Below are 21,361 nucleotides of genomic sequence, written 5' to 3'. Positions count from 1 at the left end.
ATGGAAATCTGAGTTAAAGCTCACTAAGGTGAACGTGTCAATCAGAGATAATAATTAGCATAATCTCACCCACATTTGTCAGCCTACATATCCACCGGCCACCTGTATCTTGGCTATCTGTAATTACAGCAAATAACACTGGTATGTGGGTGCCGCTGACAAACCCCGGTAATCATCAGCCTTGTTGGCGTACTGCCTGTGTCAGGGAAATCAGCTTGGCAAACAGGAGACCTTCACCTGTTTCGCCAGACTTTGTAGAGGAGCAAGAGCAAGGCAAGAAGCTTCACTTATCAAAAGCTCAACGGTACAGTGGCTGTAGCCCACGCAGTGAGACTTTGTCAAATGAAGAACCAGGCAGTGCAGATGAGGTAAAGGTTGCCATCAAAACAACCTGGGCTTCCTCAGCTGTGCCACAAGTCAATCATTTCCAGGCCTTCCTGCTTTGATTTTATGTTGCAAAAGGATCTGTGTCCAAGTGTTGATTCCATATACTGTACAGTAGATGGACAGCATTAAAAATCCTTTTTAATTTTATTGTGATATTCATGCCTTTTGAGAACCAGAATATTGGGGTTTCATTATCCACGAGTTTTATTTGTCAAATCAGCAGAATTGATGGCTTGTGTGTGTGAAATGAATCCATATATACGATATAAACTTTTCATTACTCTCGAAATTGCGGGAAATTCACCTGTAAATCTTCGTACAGTTTCGCTTTAGCAGAAGCGCAGAACACACTCTATTTCCCCCCCTTCACACCTTACACACACACGCACACGCACACACACACACGCACACTCCCTGTATATGCTGACTCTGGCTTCTTGGATAGCTTTCTCTAACTGTGCAGCAATGCCAGCGGAGGAGGATGAGGAGAGAGAGAGAGAGAGAGAGAGAGAGAGAGAGAGAGAGAGCGCAATGGAAGCAGAGATGCTGCTGTAAAGACATCATTTTCATTGTGTACCATGGAAAGTGGTGGCAATGCAAAATGGTAATGACAGTTAAGGCGTTTAGTCACGGACTTACTGAAAGGTACTGAAAGAAAACACCATCAATTTGACACATTCAACATTCTGTGAGCCACTGCCACTGGGCCTATAAGAACAATATAAGACAGCACAAAACTCGGTGCACCTGATGTGTGTGGGCAACATAATGCAATCTGCACAGGCATAAAAATAGTCCAACACAGAGACACACTGATGTAATTAGGAATGCAATTCTACGTCGAGCTGTCATAGCTCTATTTGTGTTTCCACCGGAGATGCAATGATTACATGCTAAATGTATGATTAAGAGTATTGATTGACAAGGAAAGGGCAAGGGTTGCTTTAACCATATGAGGATCAATAACTCCTGGGAGGAAAAGAGGCAACAGTGGGAGTATGGAGAGAAACAAACATGGAGGGAGAAAAAAAACAAAAAAAAGCAAAGAGAGAGGACCTCGCTGTAATTGAGGCTCGTGTACGGATGCATGTCTAATCTCTGCTGGTGCTACACTGACGAGAAAACAATTTCCCCCTGCTACAAGAGGAGAAAAATATCAAGCATTTTATTTTCCCCATTCCACCAAAGATTCTATAAAAACTACTATATTCTTACACCATAGGTATGCACAGGCATATAGAAAGTGAGCAGTCACAACACTAAAATTTCCGATATGTTGCTAAATGACTGGACTTGCAATATCTTCGGATACCTGAAAGCATGAAGCCAGTATGAAATGAGAAATATAACTCTTATTGGAGGTAGTAAGAATGACGACATTAAGTCTCCAACACCTACAAAAACAAATATAAAGCACATCAAAAAAAATCAAAAGGCTACATAATAAACAGTTAACTATTATGATTAAACAAAACCAAGACAATCTGGGAAGAAGGAAATGAGATGCACATATCTGAAACAAAGCAAAAAGAAACCAAGCTGATGCAACACTCAAACAGGTGCATGGCAACAAAACAGAGACCAGGTGAAAGACACAGACTGTTCGCTTTACTGTTAGCATCAACAGCTAATTAGGCTACTGATATTTTCAGACTCGCTGAAAATGCCAGGTAATTCCCCTGACCACTGTCAAGTGGTTTGTCTCCACCTCATCCTGACTGGAGGGTTTGAGAACATTACTGGAATTTAGGTTTTGAAAGTGTAATAAGAAACATTCGTTTCTTTGCCTCCGTCAATGAAAGGCCCTGGAATCATGTTTTTGCAATTACAAGCAAAACGAAGGAAGAGAAAACACCAAAGGCAGCTTAAGGTTTGTCATGCAATTTTACCATATTCCCCGAGAAACAAATAATTTTAGGCTTTAGGGATTGAACACCATCAGCCTCCAGTGAGCGGTGTGCAAACCACACACTGATGTTCTGTAACAAGGTTCAAAACTGACCATTTATTTTCAGATATCAGTAAAATCGTGGTGTCCTTTGCCTATTTTGCCATTCCACTGTGCTCTGCTTGTGTCTACTGATGTGACACATAAGTGGGAATAGTTAGAGATGAAGGCAGTGCTTGAAATGCAAAAACATAAACAAAATTGGCACATGCCGTCTATCTTTTGCTTTGCAATTCCTTAAACACATTTTATGCTCCTACCCCTTTAATTTGGAAACACGAGGACATGCTCAAGAGTATGTCCGTCATTCCTCTGTGGCTGAAATCAAAAGTGTTAGAATCTCTTTTTTTTTATATAATCTGCGTCCCCTGTGGTTGTTAATGGTCACATCCTTATCTTTTAATTGGACAGATGGCTTTCTTGAATTTCTTTTCTTAAGGACACTGTTTAATGAGAGTGTTATTTAGAGCTTCCCAGCTGACCTTCAGACAGTCAAGTCACGGTAATACTCTGCAGCTAGCCGTGCTCAGATTGAGGAAAGGAAAGCGGGGAAATAGGTGTTGGACATGCCAATATTTTACTTGCATTAGTTGTCAGCACCAAGTCAAGAAGTCTAAGATATAATAGTATGTGTAATTAAGAAATATATCTATCTTGAGGGGACAAAAGTACATATATATGTAGAAATATTTTTGTTTCCCTGCAACATTTCATATGTTGAAGGTTCTGAGAATCTCTGTCCTCTGATCTTAAGCTGTTTCCATACATTTCCAGTTGAGTTCAAGTTTTCATATTGGATGTATGATTTATTTTCTTTGAAACCAGAAGGTTTTCATGCCTGTGTGTTGTATATCACAAGCCCTTTCAAAAGACGCTTCCAGGTAAGAGTTAGGCATCTTTTTGATTGTGTGACTTCCAAGCGTAAACAAGACGCAGAAGTTATTTCTGATGAGAAGAGTCTGAAGGGGAGATAAATTATCCAACCTGCAGCATTTGTGCAACCAACAACGGAGTCCTTACTGTGAATTTGTTTGTCATTACTGTCTTTAGAAGAATAGCAAGATAACTATCCATAAAACTCAGATTTTATGCATAGTTGTTGAGGCAGCACACCCGCGGTCTAACACTGCTGGCTATGTATTTTTTTTAAGTCACAGCTGTGCAGAAACTTCTTATTTATGAATGAGATATTTCAGAGATGGTTTATTTTGCAGGCTTATGACACAAACGTTTTCTGACAAAGGCTACTTACTATCTTGTGATGAGTCAACCATTTCATCTTTGGATCACCTTTAAAAATAACCTGACTACATTTTCCCATTCATCCTCCCTTCAGTTGTACGAAATCTGACAGTATCAATGCAGAAAATACCATGGTAACACACCGTGATATTTTCATTTGAGTTTCACTGTTGGTATGTGTTTTTGGGATGATGTGCAGTGTTGTTTCTCCTTCAAACATGATGTGTGCAATAACAGAGTTTTTTTTTTTTTTTTACACTTATGGATTATATAGCACCAATGATACTCATCAGAACATTGAGGAGTTTAGAAATCCATCTAGAAGCAATGCCATCAAAGTGTTTTGCAAAAAAACATTGCAAAAGAGAGAGCTTCTTATTTTCCACAACATACCATGCTTTTTTTGAAGCATCTTGGTAATGAGAAACGTTTTTAAAGGCCATCAGTTAGAATTAACTCAGGTGATATTTGCACTGATAGGGACAGGATTTAATTTTTAAATACTGCCAGATTTTAGTAATTTACTTGACTTTCCCTGAAGTTCTGAATTTCCTGTTTTTAATACTTTAAAGACTTAATCATCCTGTCATTCACCTGTAATGGATTCATTAATGTACATATGATTACATGTATTTGTGGCTTTATTGGTCTGTTTGTGTAAATCCGGTGCAAATTCCCATTACGAACACACATGCCGAGAAAAAAAATATTACATGTTCAAAACTTGAGCTCACCTCTTTATGGTGATACTTACAAATCAGAAAAAAAACTGACTCATAATCTGTGCAGAAACAATCAACATGGCCAACGTGGTATTTATTGATGAAGACAAAAATAAGAAGGTGGGCACAGAGAAAATGGGAGTCAAAACAATTATTTGAAGTACATTGTGTAAATTCCTCGCTATTTGCTCAAATTAAGACTCATCCTGTGACTACCAGAATTCAGAAAAGGGACAGGGACAACTAAAGAAAAAAAAAAAAGAAAAGAAAACTTGTTATTCAAGGACAGAAATTAGACTCAAAACCGGAGGCCAAATTTCAGCTTTGCAGAGGCAGTTCAGGTTTGCATGGTGAGGCAAAACTCGGCATACTGTACAAAGAGAGACAAAATGATACATGGAGAAAAGACCCAGATTTTACCTCTCCAAAGACAAGACTGGAAGCACTTACATGAGTGATTTACATCAGTCGGAGTGCAAAGGACAATACAGCTTTGTTTTCCTACTTGCACTGAATGGTTTGCAGCAGCAAGCGATGCTTAAAGGGGGAAATATATTTCAGGGCATTTTTTGAGCATTTGTGTGGTCTGTTTTGCGGCGGATAATTGTGAGAAGCTAAGATTTTGTGTAATTTTAAAAAAATAATTATTAGCAATATACAGGTTTATGTACATTTGGGGACAGCAGGGCCTTTCATTGACATCGACATGAGAGAACCCCACTCAACAAAGCTTTATCTCTTTTTAAAAAGAAATGCACTCGTACAAAACATGATTTGTGGCCCTATATACTGGGTTCTATTTTCCGCCATGCATCTTTTTTATGATTCATGTGTAAAATCAGCAATAAATTGAAATAAACTGCCTCTCTCTCTCTCTTTCCTCGCCACGCTCCAAGCCTTGTGACACACATGGTACTTCTGTTTTGTTTGTTATTTTTCTTTCTTTTTTTTTTTTAACGAAGAGCTTTATGTTTTAATCAGGCCATCTCTGAATACGGACAACGTTCTTTTGTGAGTCAGGAGAAAAGAGAAGATACGGACAGCATAACAACATTCCTAGTGATTTAAGTACTGTGAAGAAAGAAGATTTATCCCTCCAAAAACATGTTATTTATTTAACCTTTTATTTTTATTAATTAGAGCCTTACTTCAAAGTGTGCATGAAAAGATGTGTGAAAATAGCTCCTTCTGGCTGTGCTTTTCAACTGGTAGACTAATGCCACCATTCATTCACTAGGCCAGTGCATGAGTTAGAAAAGCAATTTTAAGACTCATGCAACTGTTCAAAATAATAGCTCCTTTGACTTGCACTAGATTCACTGAAAAGAAAGTATGAGCTGTGAAGAATCAGGCCACTGTTTTCTGCTTTTAACAGGGGGATTGTGGGCAGTAGTGGTTCTCCAGCCCCCTTTGCCACCACAATTAAAACAAAACCCACTCCAACAACTAATCTAGATGTTCTTTCAGTGCAAAATTGACAAAAAAAATGTTTGACTTTTAAAACTTTTCATGTTGTTTGGCTCCCTTGTCCATTATAACTTGGGCAGAAAGCTTTGTAGCCCCTATCAGAAATCAACACTGACTGGTTTGATTATTATGTTGTTCAACTGAAAAAATAAAAATAAAAACACTTTTTATTAATATTACATTTATTGAAGGCATGTCAACTTCGGGGGTCCTGAAAATGCAGGTTTGCTTAAATTTATAACCAAAAATATCACTCTTATGAATGGAGCGATTGTTCCAGATGAGGATCAATAATTGTGAGGACTTTGAGGCACATGCTGCTGTATGTTAGTCATCCAGCTCAACTGAGAGTCTCCAGGATTGACAGCGACTCCTCGGTAGGTGTTGAAACGTCTTCAGAGAAAAATGATCAAAAGTCCAGCTGACTGTTGTCGTGATCCAAGTTACAGTTTTCTCAAATGCCACCAGTGATGTATTTGACTTCAGTGCACTTTAAATTATTAGAAAGCACATTATGAAATGAGAAGCATGACTGTTTTCTTCCAAGGCTTTGACCTGCTTGAAAACTGGGTTTTAATATGCATTTAATAAAAGCAATCATTCATTTAATTTCGAACATAGTTTTCCTGCGATGTGAAACTACAGTACCGAACCTACATCATCTGGAGTTACGTTGCTAGAGGAAAATCTGAGCATTTAAGCGGATGAAAAATGAGTCTTTTGTTACCTTTGGACCGAGCCGGACAAACTGTTTATGTATGCTGTTCAGTGCAGAAGCCATTACACTCAATCATTATCACCATCGTTAAAGTTCAAATTAATTTTTAGACAAAATCAAAGTGCAATCTTCTTTGAATGAGCTCTTGAAGGAGACAGCAGGCTAATGGATTTATAAACCGCAAACATGCCTGACGAATAAACCGAGATCAGGCACTTGTGAGCATTTAAAGGTCAGGCAAAGTCATTCCTGTAATGAGCAAGAGGGGAGTGGTAGCCAAGATGCAAAAGAGCTGAAACCAATAAATAGCCTTTAAATCTCACCGAGATGGAAAGCAAGATTTTTTTTTTTTTTTGGAAAAACCCTAAGTAGACTTGGATCTCTATTAGTGCTTCTGCTGGTGTTTTAAGAGGAATTCAAAACTCCATAAATTATGCTATTTTTTTTCTTTCCCCCCCTCTCGATCTGTTGCTTCATTTTCATCCCATGCTTATCACTCGATTTTCCTTTCTCTTTCCACTCCAAATGCAGGAGGCTTATAGAGACGTAGACCCGTGACTTTCAAGCAATTTGGCAGGCGTAGCTGTTGGATATGTCATCTCAAATACAGAGCTTAGTTTCACTAAACTCACAGGACTCCCAAATACAGCAGGAGTTTTTCTCCAGTCGTTCACTTTCAGCTTCAGAGAAACACTGTTTAATTATTAAGTCTCACTTCAAAAGGCTTGAAAGAGGCAGACTTATAATTTTATTTCAATCATGCCCTCGTACGAGGACCGCTCGGCCTAGATAATGATAATCACCAAAGACCGAGGGTGAGTGTGTGGGTGGAGTCGGGGAGGTTGGGAAAGATTAATTGCGGAGTATGTAAATTTGGATTCGTCACATGCAGATTGATGTCACTTTTAATTGAATTTAAACAACATGAACTCTGGGCCGGCTTTGAGTCTGAAGGGACAGCTGGCGGTGAATGGCGATGAGGTGAGCTGGGGAGACCAGGGACAAGAGGGGGGTGGGAGGAAGAGAGGTTACAGATGAGGGAAACACTTGAGATTATTTAAGGGTGAATATGATAGTGGATAGAGGTGTAACGCCATAATAAAAGTGAATAGATCAGCCTTTGAAATCCTTCCTTTTCACGTGAAAATCATTCACTTGTGGTCCATATTAAGTGAAACTGCAAGGCTTTGGTTAGAATTCCTCGTCACTGTAGCTCCACAGACCCTCTCGTTTATCCCTGTTCTGAGATTCGTTTTAGAGCAAATCATTTTGCTGTGTTTTTTTTTTTTCTTTAAATCTGAATGAAACATTTCACACTTTTTTTTTTCCCATGTGTCTGACACCATTGGAAAACTTAGACTCCACACTGTCAGAATCTGTAAAAAACTTGAAACACCCCCGAGGAGTAGACTTCTTCCAGGTTTTGTCCTGGCCAGTCATGAATATCTAACATCCTGAGCTTCTATGCTCTGGAACAAACCCTGACTCCCTTTGAATCTAGACTAAAAACAGGTTAGTCTGTTTAGAGTTATTTTTGAAACATTGACCAACATTTTAATATTTACTGGTTTTTTCTCAATTGTTGACTGTGTGGCATCTTCTGTGACTTTGTATTTTTATGTTTTTATGATGCAACAAACTTCGAACTGCTTTGTTGCTGAAATGTGCTACACAAATAAACGTGGTTGATTAATTGATTTGTATCTTTGAATCAACTATTTTAAAGAAAACACTGCTCCTCTCTCAATCTGCAGCATCACTTACTGATTCAAAAATGCCACTCTGGCATGAGTCTTCTGGTCAGATGTAGTTCTTAAAGTTTTGATGATTCATTTGACAAGACAGGACCCACAGTTCTTGATTAATTATAATATTTATTGAGAAAAAAGGTTCATATTACTTATTTGATCACTTCTGCATCTGTTGTCTCTCTCACTAGAGAGGCGATAACTGCAACCTGACACAAAGTCGGGTGCAAATCGCTGACATCTGCTGCACTTGCTTTGCTGCGTTTGCTCCTGTATGTATTCAGTGCAGCCTCCTATTTAAATCCAGTACAGCAATTAGGTAACAGCGGGGGCACCTGCTTCTGAACGCTTTTCACTCAGAACAGTCAAACCTGAACTGTTTGATTCAAGATAATCCTAAAAAATGTTATTAGAATCTCAGCCTGTCTCGAGAACTCAATATTGTGTATCATATTTTCAGGGGAGATTTGGTGTGTTAGAATATTTGACCTGAAACTAATGAGTCATTAGAATCCTGGTCTTTAATGTAAAGGCTTTATGTGAGCATTCCCCAAGGCTATTCTCATACCCAACGGTTTTTTTTTTTTTACACACTAGATGAGTATGACACTGACGGACAGTAGGTTATGCTACCCCGCCGATGCATCAAATATTTTACAGTGTGTGCAGCAGCCTCCCATGGGTGTGATTTGCACAAGCAGGATGTGTATGCCACACTTGTACACACGTGCGTACACGTCGATGCAGACAAGAAAAGTCAACAGCTCGAACAACACTTATCTCAGGCGAGGTTTCACCATCTCCTCTCTGAGGACCTTTGCAGAACACCATCTCCTCTCTGAGGACCTTTGCAGAACGCGGAGCGGTGTGTAAGGGATCAAGACTGGGCGGCACGCTGCTTGACCGTAAACGTGCAGCATCTTTACTCATTCCGGAAATGGAAAGGAATTCAGCTAAGAGCGAATCCATCTCTTTTTCTCTCATCTCTTATCTTTACCCACTTTCTCCTCTTCCAGCCCTTCACTTGTGCGCCAAAAGTGCTGATCGCCGCCTCTCTATCCAGCCATCAGTCCTTCTTTAGCCTGAAATATAAGGAGGTACAACAGATGGACGACATGTGGATGCCACAGCTCTCTTTCCCTGTGTCTCTTTTGACTGTCTCTTTCTGCAACATCGCCTGAGATTACATCCAGCTGCCTCGGTAAAAATCGAGTTATCACTTTAATAAAAAAATAAATAAAATAAGACAAGATACAGAAAGAAACGCATCATATCCTCATGCTCACATAAGCAGACACAGGCAGCAATGTTTTATAAGGGTGGGAAGTGGTCATGTTTCTGAAGGTGACCCTAGGGAAGAGAAACGGTAAAGAACCTCACACAGCAAGGAGATCACAGCTCTACACCCTAACTCCACTCAGATCCGTACACACAATATCTAAATTTAACACCAATACTCTCAGCCCATGCAGCATGCATGCTGTTCGGTTTGAAATAAAAGATGGAAAGTCCTGAGATACAAAGCAATCGATACCAGCCGTTTCTGCAGAGGAAGCTGAATTCATCTGCAACACAATCTTGTACAGTGAGTTAAGAATAAAGCGCAACCCCCCTCGGCCCCCCCATAAATATACATTTATAAATAAACTGTCAGTTATTTTATTTTCATGCGTTAATATGTTTATTCACAACACATAAAGCCAGGTTCCTGAGGGTCACCCCACTCGATGCAGATGCTCCATGAGCGGTAATGTGTGGCAGCCAATTTCTTTCCCCGAGCCCGATTCCTCCTGCCCTCTCCACCTCCGATTCACTGTGCCAAATGGTACATTTACATTGGCCATAACCTCAATAACCACGCTCGCGGGCGATGCTGAATGTGCAGGCAGACGTTTCTGCTGTGAGGGGATGCAGACAGAGGTATAATGGGAGCAACGGATAGGAGCGTACGCCCGAGGCATCCATCAAACCGAACGACTCCATTACAGTAAGTCCGACAGAGGCAAACGGTAATGTGCACTGTGATAAACACTGGGATAATAGTCTGTTTATGGTCGCGGACACACCGTTTCTGCAGGGAAACACTGGCAGGGAATACAGATAAGAAGTACCAACCTCTATCATTTTTTTTCTACTTCTATCTCTTCTCCTCCTTTTGCCGTTATTGGTTACTTTCACTGCGTTGTTCTCTTTATCCTCATTCTCATTCTCACTGTATTATATTTTGCTTTCCACTCGACGCGCAGGGGAGCTGCACACATCAGCGTAACTGGGCTTTTATCTGCTGTTATACTATTGTAGCGTGGTCATCACAGCTGGAACGAGGCCTGAGAGAACCATAAAAATGAGCAACGAATAATTCAGACACGCAATAAACAACAAACACATAAACCCCCAAGTTACGTATGAAAAGGAAAAACGAAATCGCGCAAAAGTATTTAGAAATACGGTGGTTCGTAAGCTAATTTACAACTTTTATCTGAAGTAGGGGATATGCCTGTGTTAATAAATACATGTTTTTAGCACAATCAGTAGGGGCACAATTAATACGGCTAAAAATACTTTTAAAAATAATCGTAATTGAAACTTTTATTTATTTATTTTTTTTTTTTATTGATTTGAGTTTCTAGGAACCTTTTGTTTACATTCACAACTTTCCATATACCTAGGGAATTATTATAACGTTGCACTCTGACTTCCTGGACAAACCACAAGACCATTAGAATAAACCTGAACTTTTCAGAAAGAAACACTCAAACTGGGTCTGGTGTGAAACAAAGATGGAACATGTGGAAAAGCAACTCAAGCTGATTGGAAAGTTTGATTTTAAGTTGAATTCATCAAACAAACCAAAACCTGATGTGGGATAAAACTGAAAGGTAAAAGAACGCATGTATCCAGACAGGCACATGCGTATCTGTGATTTCAGTTCAGGGATTAATCTTCAAGTCCCTAAAAGGAGGAAGGAGTAAACATAAATGTGAACTAATCTATGAGAAACAAAAGAAAGAGAATACACAATAAGGCAATATCTTTAGAGTTGGAAGGTAAATGTGAAAATATGTACAGAGAAAGCAAGGTGAAACAGTTTTACTAAATACTGACTTCATAAAAGTGTGTGTCGACTAAACCTTCCAGTGTCCTGGTAAGAGCATTTTAAAGGCACCATGATGAAAACATAAACTACAGCAATGAGGCGTGGCTCCCCATTTGCTTTAAATTTCTATTAACCTGAGTCACTTCAGCACTTGATTGACGAGGTTCTGGATCAGCCTGATCAGCGTGATCCTTTGTTTATGCCCACAGTTAACCTCTATTACAAGGCTGACCTCGTCTCAGATATAGCAGCCCTGTCTCGTCTTTTATATAGTCGAGCAAAATGAGAACAGCAAACACACACACACACACATATATATATATATATATATATATATATATATATATATATATATATATATATATATATACTCAATCTGGAGCAAAGCAGGGTCAGAGTAAAGGCTAGTGTTTATTGCACAAAATTCAGGATCAGTTAAACTTAATGACCTCCTTTATCCTCCTGGCCTATGGAGGAAGGAAAAAAAACAGTAAAACATTAGTACCTAGATCTTAAACATAGTTTGGCCTTTTATACTTGCTGTCTAGGCAACGGTGGTTTAACAGGATGTGATAAAATGTGGGTAATCGCACGCCCACTTGAGGGGATGATGGTGTGGGTTTATTAAAAGAAATGAGTCCATGGTGAGGATGAGCTAATCTGATTCTATCCGGATACCAGAGCTGTAAAGAGGAGGTAGCCCACTGTTGTAATAAGGTAAAATGCTATATAATAAGGCAAAATGGTAACAAATGGTGTGTTGAAAGAGGAAACAAGACTGCTGTTGTATGTGGTTATGTGGTTATATATATATATATATATATATATATATGTATATATATATATATATATATATATATAAATCATACAAGTTATATATATATATATATATATATATATAAATCATACAAGTTTTTACATATTTGAAAAAAGTGCTGGTTTTAGTTTAGATGCTCTTCATTTACACTTAGCCTACTTTTATATCGCGCTGCTTTGGTAATAAAACCTTTACATACATTTTTATTAGCTGCCACGTAGACCAAGATTTCAAAGAACTGATTTTAATCAACCAAACCTGAGTGAACAAAAAACTCTAATTTAACAGTTAAGGCCACAAAACAAGCGCCAAAAGGTTGAGCTGAGAATATTAAAAGCTAACTCAACACTGCCGTTTTCTTCTTGTTTCTGTCTCATGTTTATCAAAGTAGCCGCTCTCCCATAGTACTTTCCATATCTTGCATTTTACATTGGATTTGCCTCCCCTCTTTTTCCACTGTTTTTGTTGCATCACATAGAGCTAATAAAGCGTGGAAATGAGAAGGTCCTTTTCCTTTTACATCCTCTTTTTCTACCTCCTTGTATTAAAAATGTAGACAGCATATTTATACTTGTATAGTTTTTATGACCATCCTCATAATAAAAACTAAGGTCATTCCACCAAGCCAGTAAACATACAGCAGAACAGCCAAAGGAAGCATAATATACTGTTGGGGAATCTCAACAACTCATCATGTAATTGAAAAGGTAATTCAATTGAAAATGTGCAATTCTTTATGCACAGTGATATATTTCAAGAGTGAATTTCTTTAAGTTTTAATTATTATGGCTTGGAGCTAATGAAAATGAAAGCTTTAGTTTCTAAGAAATTTTAACCTTACATAAAAGCAATAAAAATTATTTTTATTACACAATCGTGGAGGAGAGGGTCAAGCTGATTCGACACATGAGCGACGGACAGACATTGACACCTGAAGGGCAACAAACCAGAAAAGATAACCGCAAGATAATCTGGCTGTCTATAGACCATTTTATGCAAACATGGTCAAGTAAAATTGGGTGAAAATGCATGATAGAAAAAGTTGATCAATACAAGAAATCAGCAGAACCACAGAGTGCCAACAAAATCATGACAAAGCGAATGTCAAATAGTCTAGTGAAGGGATGGAAAGACACAAAGTACAAGCTGCTTGACATCTGGTGCAAAATGTCTATATTTGTCGACCAAGAAGTTTTACAGCATGTTTCCACTCTGTTGACAACCCTAATATATTTGCTGACTTCTTCCCCCCCCCTGCAGGACTTGTTACCCTGCCATCAACCTCCCAAAAGTACCAGTACCTGCTTTAATGAGCATGAAATCACTGTGCTGGATTGATCATTATACTTTGGCTAAAACTGAAAACTGAGAGGCACCAGACCCAATAGCCACCGGTTGATCTACTCTATGCAGCACTGGTGTAAAGATTTGTGCAGAAGGAGACCCAGTGCATATTCTGCACATTACACACAGACATACTATTAAGTGTGCCAACATTTCTGCACTTAAATCTTTTTTTATTGGTCTCATGCAATATTCAAATTTTCTCAGGCATTCTTTTGAGTTTTCATTAGCCGTAAACCTTAATCCTGAAAAGCAGTAGAAACATGCTTGAATGAATCTATATGAGATTAAGCTTCAAAGTTGAATAATAAACTATTTACGTATTCTAATTTATTAAGATGCACCTGAAAATGCACCATGTCAAATAACAAAGACACAAGATATTACTACAAACAACTAATGCATTCGATCTGTGATTGTGACAATAGAGAAAGTAAGAGGAAAAATGTCCTATGTCAGAGTGTAACACTGCCAGCCACTGCCAAAAAGTTACATTTCCTCATTTGCAATGAAAGCATTTAATCCACATTTAATCAGTCACAATCATCTACCATTTGGTGTAACCGTAATCTAATTTCTGTAAATTACAAGGTCTGTGAATTATTTTTGGACAAAACTTTCATTGTGGCAACGACTGCTAAGTTCTGGTAAATGCAAATCTTTACCAGTAACGTAGCAAAATTAAAGACACACGCCACATGGGGCAGGAAGGACAATATTTTCCTGGTGAAATATAAGTGTAGCGACCTTTAAGATGCAACTAACAGACCTTGACGTGTGATAAAATCCTGCTCTCCCAGGTATGAATACATGTCTGGATACGTTTGCTGCTCATATGGAAGCAGTGATCACTTTGCAGACTTTGGCATGATGGTAAAAAGACCAAAACTAGTATGTCTGCCCGGATTCAGCCATCCTTGGTGTAAGTAAAATTCGGGTGCCTGAGGTAAACATTTTTGATCCAACTGTATCAGCTTGCATAGATGAGATGTCATTTAATCACAAAAGAGTAATAATCAATAATAGGATGAAGAAACATTCAAAAATAAAGAATATATATTTTAAAAAATGCTGAAATTACTTTTGAAGTCTGTACATTATCTCAGGATCTGGCATCCTTATTGCTGATAAATTCTCTCTTCTAGCTTTGTTTTTTATAGACTAGCCAGCCATGATAATTGGACAAAAACTGTGCTGTGATTTATTCTGTGACTGTACAGTTACCCAGCCTCTGCATTAAACTACAACAGTACAGTAAGTACAGGATCTACGTTCTCCAAAGGATACACACAGATGTTTACGGGTGAGGATGTTAACTGTGCTATAATATCCTGAAGACAATTAGAAATTCTCAACTCTGGGGGCAGGCTGCACAGTGACGCAGTTGGTAGAGCTGTTGCCTTGCAGCAAGAAGGTCCTGGGTTCTATTCCCAGCCTGGGGTCTTTCTGCATGGAGTTTGCATGTTGGGTTCTCTCATGACTGTCAGGTTAATTGGTTTCTCTAAATTCTCCTTAGTGAGTGTGTGCATGCATGGTTGTTTGTCCTGTCTGTCTCTGTGTTGCCCTGCGATGGACTGGCGACCTGTCCAGGGTGAACCCAGCCTCTTGCCCGAAATGTTTGCTACAGATAGGCACCAGCAACCCTCCCAACCCCAGTAGGTGTTAAGAAAATGGATGGATGGAGCTCTGGGGGTGGCAAATGGTGCAGAGGCGTACAGTAGGCCCCTCATATTCAGAGGTTATTAGGCCTTGAAGATGCAATCTAGAGTTCGATTTCCAACTTTTGGACCACAGCTGCACGTCCTCCCCACTTGCCTTGCCCATTTCTTGCCTAACTACCAAGAATAAAGGTCACTAGTGCCACAATACTTTTTTATTATTAAAACTGCAATAATTCTCTATTTGTTTTAAAGCAGACTGCCATGTTGCAACACATGTAACTACCACCACCTGACTTATGGATGTATTTACTTGTTGCATGTCCTCCTTGCACCTGTACAAGTAATGAGGGGAAGAGAGAGAGAGAGATAGACGGCCATACTCAAAGAGTAAATCTCTTGACCTTGCGCCTGGCTCTTTAGCTCTCTGCATGAAGGCCTGTAGCCTATAGCCTTAAATATTTCAGCACTGCTCGGCTGACTGGAAATTGCTGAGCTGGAAGGAGAAATGAGGGCCAGGTAACAGCGTTCAGCCTCCCCCAACAATTAACACAGCAGCAGGGCATCATTGCTTTACACAGTGGTAAGTCTGCAGGTGTGTGTGAGCGTGTGTGTGTGTGCATATATATATATTTTTTTTTTTACACCACTTTGTTTTCCTTGAAGTGTTTAATTTTAATTCTGTGAACAAATATTACGAGCAGTAGATTGGGCGTCTTCATACCAGTCACTGTGAGTTCCGTCGTCCTCCTGACAACAAAGCCGCCAAACTGGATTTCGCAGGTGTAATTCCCAATGTCGTCCTCCTTAACTTCTTGAAAGAACAACTTGTCTCCCCTCTGGAAGATAGTGGCCCGCCACTTTTTTGGACGGCACTCCTACGTAACGGAGAAGGACAGCCAGGTTAAAGCGTCTCACATTATCTTTAAACAATGATAATACCTCACTTGGAAACTCGCAATAGAGAAGCACATCGAACCGCAAATGGCAAAAACAATTCTTGTTATCAGTTTGAAATATGAGACCCAAACACTGTTTGCAAACTCCTGAAAAAGTATTGATGCCAAACACTTTTTCCTCGTTTTGTCACATCACAACTCCCGACTTCGATGCACGTTATTGATATTTTATGTCCTAGATCGCCACAAAGTAGTGTGCAATTTTAAGACGGAAGGAAAATGATGTATGGTTTTCTAAAACCTAAAGAGCTAAAAATCTGTAACACGTGGCGTGCATTTGTGTTCAGGTGTCCTGAGTCAATAATTGGTAGAGCCACTTTTCACTGCAATTAAAGCTGAAGGCTGTGCAAAACAGTTCAAGCTCAGTCAGATTGAGTAAAAAGCTTCTGGGAAAGTCAATTTTCAAGCCTGGTCTCACATCCTCGATTTGACATAAACTTAGATATGGACTTTAACTGGGCCACTGTAACACAAAAATCAGATTTGATTTAAACTACTCTATTGTAGAACTGGCTGCATACTGTTTATGCGGGCCCTCCTGCTGCCAGTGACCCCATGCCTCAGTCTCAACACAGTATTTGTTTTCTGGCCCACACAGTTATTTGCATGAAGACCAGAAAGTTCACCCTTTATCTCCTTTAAATGGATATTCTTATTATATATGTGTACCGTGTCCTGTCCATGACTTAAGCCAAACTGCAGACAGACCTGTTATGGTTTTCATTAAAAATTGTTTTCTGCATTGCCTCTCTCACATTAAAGCAAGATCGCTTGATTTTATTTAAGGAAATCAGAGTAAAGGGGACTGAATCCACATGCACACCACACGTTTTTAAAATGTCTGAATATCAAGTACACAATACTTTGTGCCGGTCTACCCAATAAACGCCCCCCAAAGACACAACACCACATTTGATTTTTAATGTGACAAAATGTGAACAAGTTCAAAGAGTGTGAATAAGTTCGTAAGGCACAGCAAAGCAGAGTTTCATCTTCATCACTGGTCGTTTTTCAAGCTCGACACAAACGCCACGCAGCTCTAAGCCACTGGATAAACTGTTGCAGATGCATGGATTGACACTGACAAAATAATTCCATATTGTAAAATGATCGGGCTTTGCCATTATCCTTCTTATCTGATTATGATTTATTGCACTGAACTGAATATTCTCCTTTCAATATTCTACTAAAGCCACAGAGGAAGGGGAATTTTATTTACAGAAGTCTCTTCTGGCACAATAAGTGTGTTTGTTCTGCTTCTGTGCAAATGCGAGCGTATCCGTGTGCAAGCACAATGAGTAACTATACGACACGATCCGCTCTCCAGCTCCTTGACGCTCTGTCGGGGAGGACGACGATTCTATTCTAGCCTTGCTCCCGGCAGCTTCTGAATTCAATCACAGAGGCTCCACCGAGGTCCAAATAACTCTGGGTCCCAGCACTCCCAGTCATTACCCAGATTGTAATTGAATTTTCGAGAGAACTTGAGGTCAAGCCTGGCCAGTTAATCTACTGCTGATCTGCCTGTGATTAGTTTGGCCTCCACCCCTTGGTTGGGATGCACTTTGTTGTCCGCAGGCCGTGCCTGACCTGGGAGAGACAAGGACCCAAAAGAGGGGAGGAGGGGGGCGACTCAGGGTGCAGGAGCGTTTGTAGGGCATCCAGTCTTTCCACAGGGCACAAAGTGACATTGCACAATTTTATTCTCATAGAAGTTTTGTGCTCATTATGAAAGTCACCGCTGTGGCTGCCATCTGCACAGTGCTTATTCTCTCATCGTCTCAGAGGGCTGTGTGGACCACTGCAAATATAGCTTAAGTAATTGCCCGCATACATAATCTGCCTAAGTGATTTGGAACTGCATTTGCGACGAGGCTTTTAAATTTAAATGGCAAATAAATGAGATGAAATAAAAAATTTAAATAAAGCGTTTAAAAATATTTTCTAGTTGTATGATCACAAAGACTGTTGTTGCTCGTTTCAAGAAAGCATCGATATCCATATAAAAAATTCAACCAATCTTGAAAGATGAAACGTATAATAACTCCCTTTCGCTCACTGAAGCCTACCTTGTACCACGTGATTTCAGGCTCCTTCCCAGGTTCAACGTAGTCATCTATTTCCGGACAGAGGATGTGGAACCTCTTGCTGAGCTCAGCCTTCTCAGTTATTCTCATGTTGGAGTTGTAGCAGAGGTCCGTGTCATTTTCAGCCACAGCCAGAGCCATGGAGACCTTCATGCAGTACGTAGAGTTCCTGTTGGTAGAGGAAAAAAAACAGCAATTGAAGCATAAACTTCGGAAAAATGATCATCAGTGACTGCTTCTTATTTAATGGATCGGACCTCTACACTGCCAGTCACATTGGTTGGCATGTAGCCAAATCAATGAAGACACAAAATCAACCTTCTTCCATTGCCGTCTGTTAAATTTTACAAAAACCTGAAGAGTCACATGAGGAACAGAGACTGTAGGAAAGGACTCAGAAGTCTGGATGACCTACGGAGGTTATGCAAACAGCAATGGTAAAAAATCCCTTTCTAGAGCATGAAATGTTAGAAGACAACCAGTGAATATTAAGTTAAACATCTGTTTTCAGTGTTAAGCTATGCTACATCAGAAAAAGATGTATTTAATTATTTTTAATATTCAGATCTTTACCAGGGGTCCAAATAAATGCCTCCAGTACTATATACCTCGCATTACATCACCATGACTACAATTACATTCTGAAATAAAAAAAACTGTCTTTGATGTCTTTTTAACCATCTGTATTGCTTCAGTTTATTTTTTATTTTTTTTTTTTCCAATCTCCCTCATGCAACCGTGTGAGTGTGGGCTTAGAGATAATGACGCATTCAGCAGCCTTGTACAGTCAATGCCCAACGCTTGCGAATACTGTTGGATTTATGGAGAGAGTCGGGGAATGCTAATCAGAGAAGTGAAAAATGCAGAGACGGCCCCGCGTAGAAGGGAAAGCTGCTTGGTCATCACAATGAGTCAGTCTTCACCCCTTGTCATCCCCTTTTTGTTTCCCAGCAACCATCAACACTCAACCCAGCTATCTGGCTTCGCTATCTAGGAAAGAATAATGACTCTCTCTCTCGTTGCTGTTAATGTCGTCGGTGTGTGTCACCAGTGACACAGTGCGATTCCACAGCTCCCACTTTCCCCAGCAGTGCCACTGACAAGGCCTTCCCTGCAAGATTTAAGCTACAAGGCTGAAGGCATGCACACTGCTTTGCTGCCATAATGCTTCCTGCTTCTCTAGGAAGCATTTCCTCAAGATTTTGAGGCATTAATTTGGGCAAAGGTTCCCGTTTGGCTTTACGGCCTGAAGCAGTGGTAGGGTTATAGTTTTCAGATTACAATTCATGCTAGAATTGTAATCTGAAAAGTATAACCCTACCAACCCATGGGGTTTATTACAAAGTAATAAAACCCATGGGTTATTATTATTTTCTTGGGTTATTATTATTTTCTTGGTAAGACAACTTTCTATTTTTCAGATTTAAAGATGTTGAAAGAAACATTTTTTAAAAATTGTTTCACCAAACAGCAGCAAATCTCCCAAGGTATGCATTTGCAAACTGGATTTTTTTTTTCTTATTTTACTTTTGAAGCAATGGCTTCTTCCTTGCTGAACGGCTTTTCTGCCTATTTTAGTTCAGACTTCCTTTTGCTGTGGATTATAAAACCGTTTTACCAATCAGAATCTTCACATCTTTAAAAAGGACATTTGCTTTTGGCTGAGAGGGAGATATCCACATTTCACACAAACATGCAACCATCTCTGGGAACCCCAAGATTGGCTGGATCTGTAGAGGTCCAAAGTTATCTTCTAGATATAATGCCATTTTTCTTTTCCAGCATTTTTGCACTGATAAAATACAGCTACAGAACTGCATCAAAGTAAGTCAAACACTGTCAAGTGATCTACTGAAATCTCACAAAGCCAAAGCATTGCGCTATCCCAAAATTTCTAAAAATATATATATACTAACTTTAGTCCATGCAAACTTTAGACTTTAAAGAAAGTAATACATGATCTCTAAACTATTTTTCTCTGCTTCAGAAAATGTAAATAACTCTGTTTACCCCGACTGACAAAACAGCAAAGTTAAGTCTGGTGTAATTCTAGGAGGAAATTAATATATTTTCATAAACTGTACATAAACATCTGTTTTCATATTTATATTGAGCTCCAGTTCTTGATTCTGACTTTGGAGGTCAGAAGGTTGATGGCACATAAAACAGGAAAATAGCAAAGAGCATGTTCATGGATCAGATAATCGATATGGAGGGGAGCCTGGTTAAAGACGCCCGAGTTATGGATGCTCTGGAGTATATCTTTGACTTTCTTCTCAAAAGATGCTATTCCACTAATTGAGTCTGGAGGTAATGCAATACTGGAGCAGAGTGTCAGTAGCAGTAGCTGGCTCCATATTATGAAAAATAGATCAACCCTCAAAGAGCCCGTACTTTTGCCTCCGTCGCCTGCCCCCACTGGCTGTGATGTGACTCGGTCGGTCTCTTGGTCGTAGGACTGTGAGAACAGCCATGCAGGCTTTCGTTTCATTTCATTAGATTACATTTACAGCTGACCAGATGCTCCCATTCACTGTAAATGACATGGTTTCATATGATATACTCAGGTTATAGAAGCAATAAGGGAGTCACCTCTCCCATATAAACACCTCTGACCCCCTCCAGGGCCATAAAATACAGACACACACACACACAACGATTCACGCAAACGCACTCACACTCAAAAGACAAATGTAGCTTTTGTGTAGCTATGGAAGATTGGTTTGAGATAGCAGTGAGGGGGAACAGAGGGAGAATAGCTACTTGAATGAGGAGAGGAGATACTGTGTACCTCCACACAGGAGATGACTAAAAGGGCATCTGGAAAATGTAGGAAGAAAAGTAAGATGGAAGATATTGCAAAAGAGCACTGCCCTCATAGAGTTGAATTTGAACATGACTGACTCAATACCTTCTATCTAGGGAGGAGAGAGTGGGAAGTTGCAATGTAGGCTTGCAGAGTACTCTTGGATGACATAGACGAGAACCAGGGAACAGAACTTTGTTAATACACACCAACGTAACATAAACCTCGACACCTACGTACAGTTAAGTGGAAAAAAGAAACAAGAAAATGTCTTATTTAGGTGTTGGGTCACCAAATGTTCCCATACAAGTAGCGCCTAAGCACTGATTAGACAATATTTGCCCCCCCTGCTGGGCGTTGA

General features: G+C 39.6%; 1 protein-coding gene across 1 annotated transcript in view; it reads right to left on the bottom strand.

Moving 5' to 3' along the window:
* Positions 1 to 21,361, bottom strand: part of il1rapl1a (interleukin 1 receptor accessory protein-like 1a) — a 202,842-nt gene that overhangs the window by 82,551 nt on the left and 98,930 nt on the right. Inside the window, exons 5-6 of the mRNA XM_088015492.1 lie at positions 18,177 to 18,363; positions 15,873 to 16,026 (exon numbers count right to left, since the gene is read on the bottom strand). Coding sequence (XP_087871618.1) covers positions 15,873 to 16,026; positions 18,177 to 18,363 — 341 coding nt within the window. The remainder of the gene's footprint in view (positions 1 to 15,872; positions 16,027 to 18,176; positions 18,364 to 21,361) is intronic.

Source organism: Poecilia mexicana, unplaced genomic scaffold (genome assembly GCF_051168715.1).
Source record: "Poecilia mexicana isolate PSO_F unplaced genomic scaffold, ASM5116871v1 scaffold_2, whole genome shotgun sequence".
Lineage (NCBI taxonomy): Eukaryota > Metazoa > Chordata > Actinopteri > Cyprinodontiformes > Poeciliidae > Poecilia > Poecilia mexicana.
Note: the sequence above shows the minus strand (reverse complement) of the source record. Positions and strands in the feature narration are given on the sequence as shown.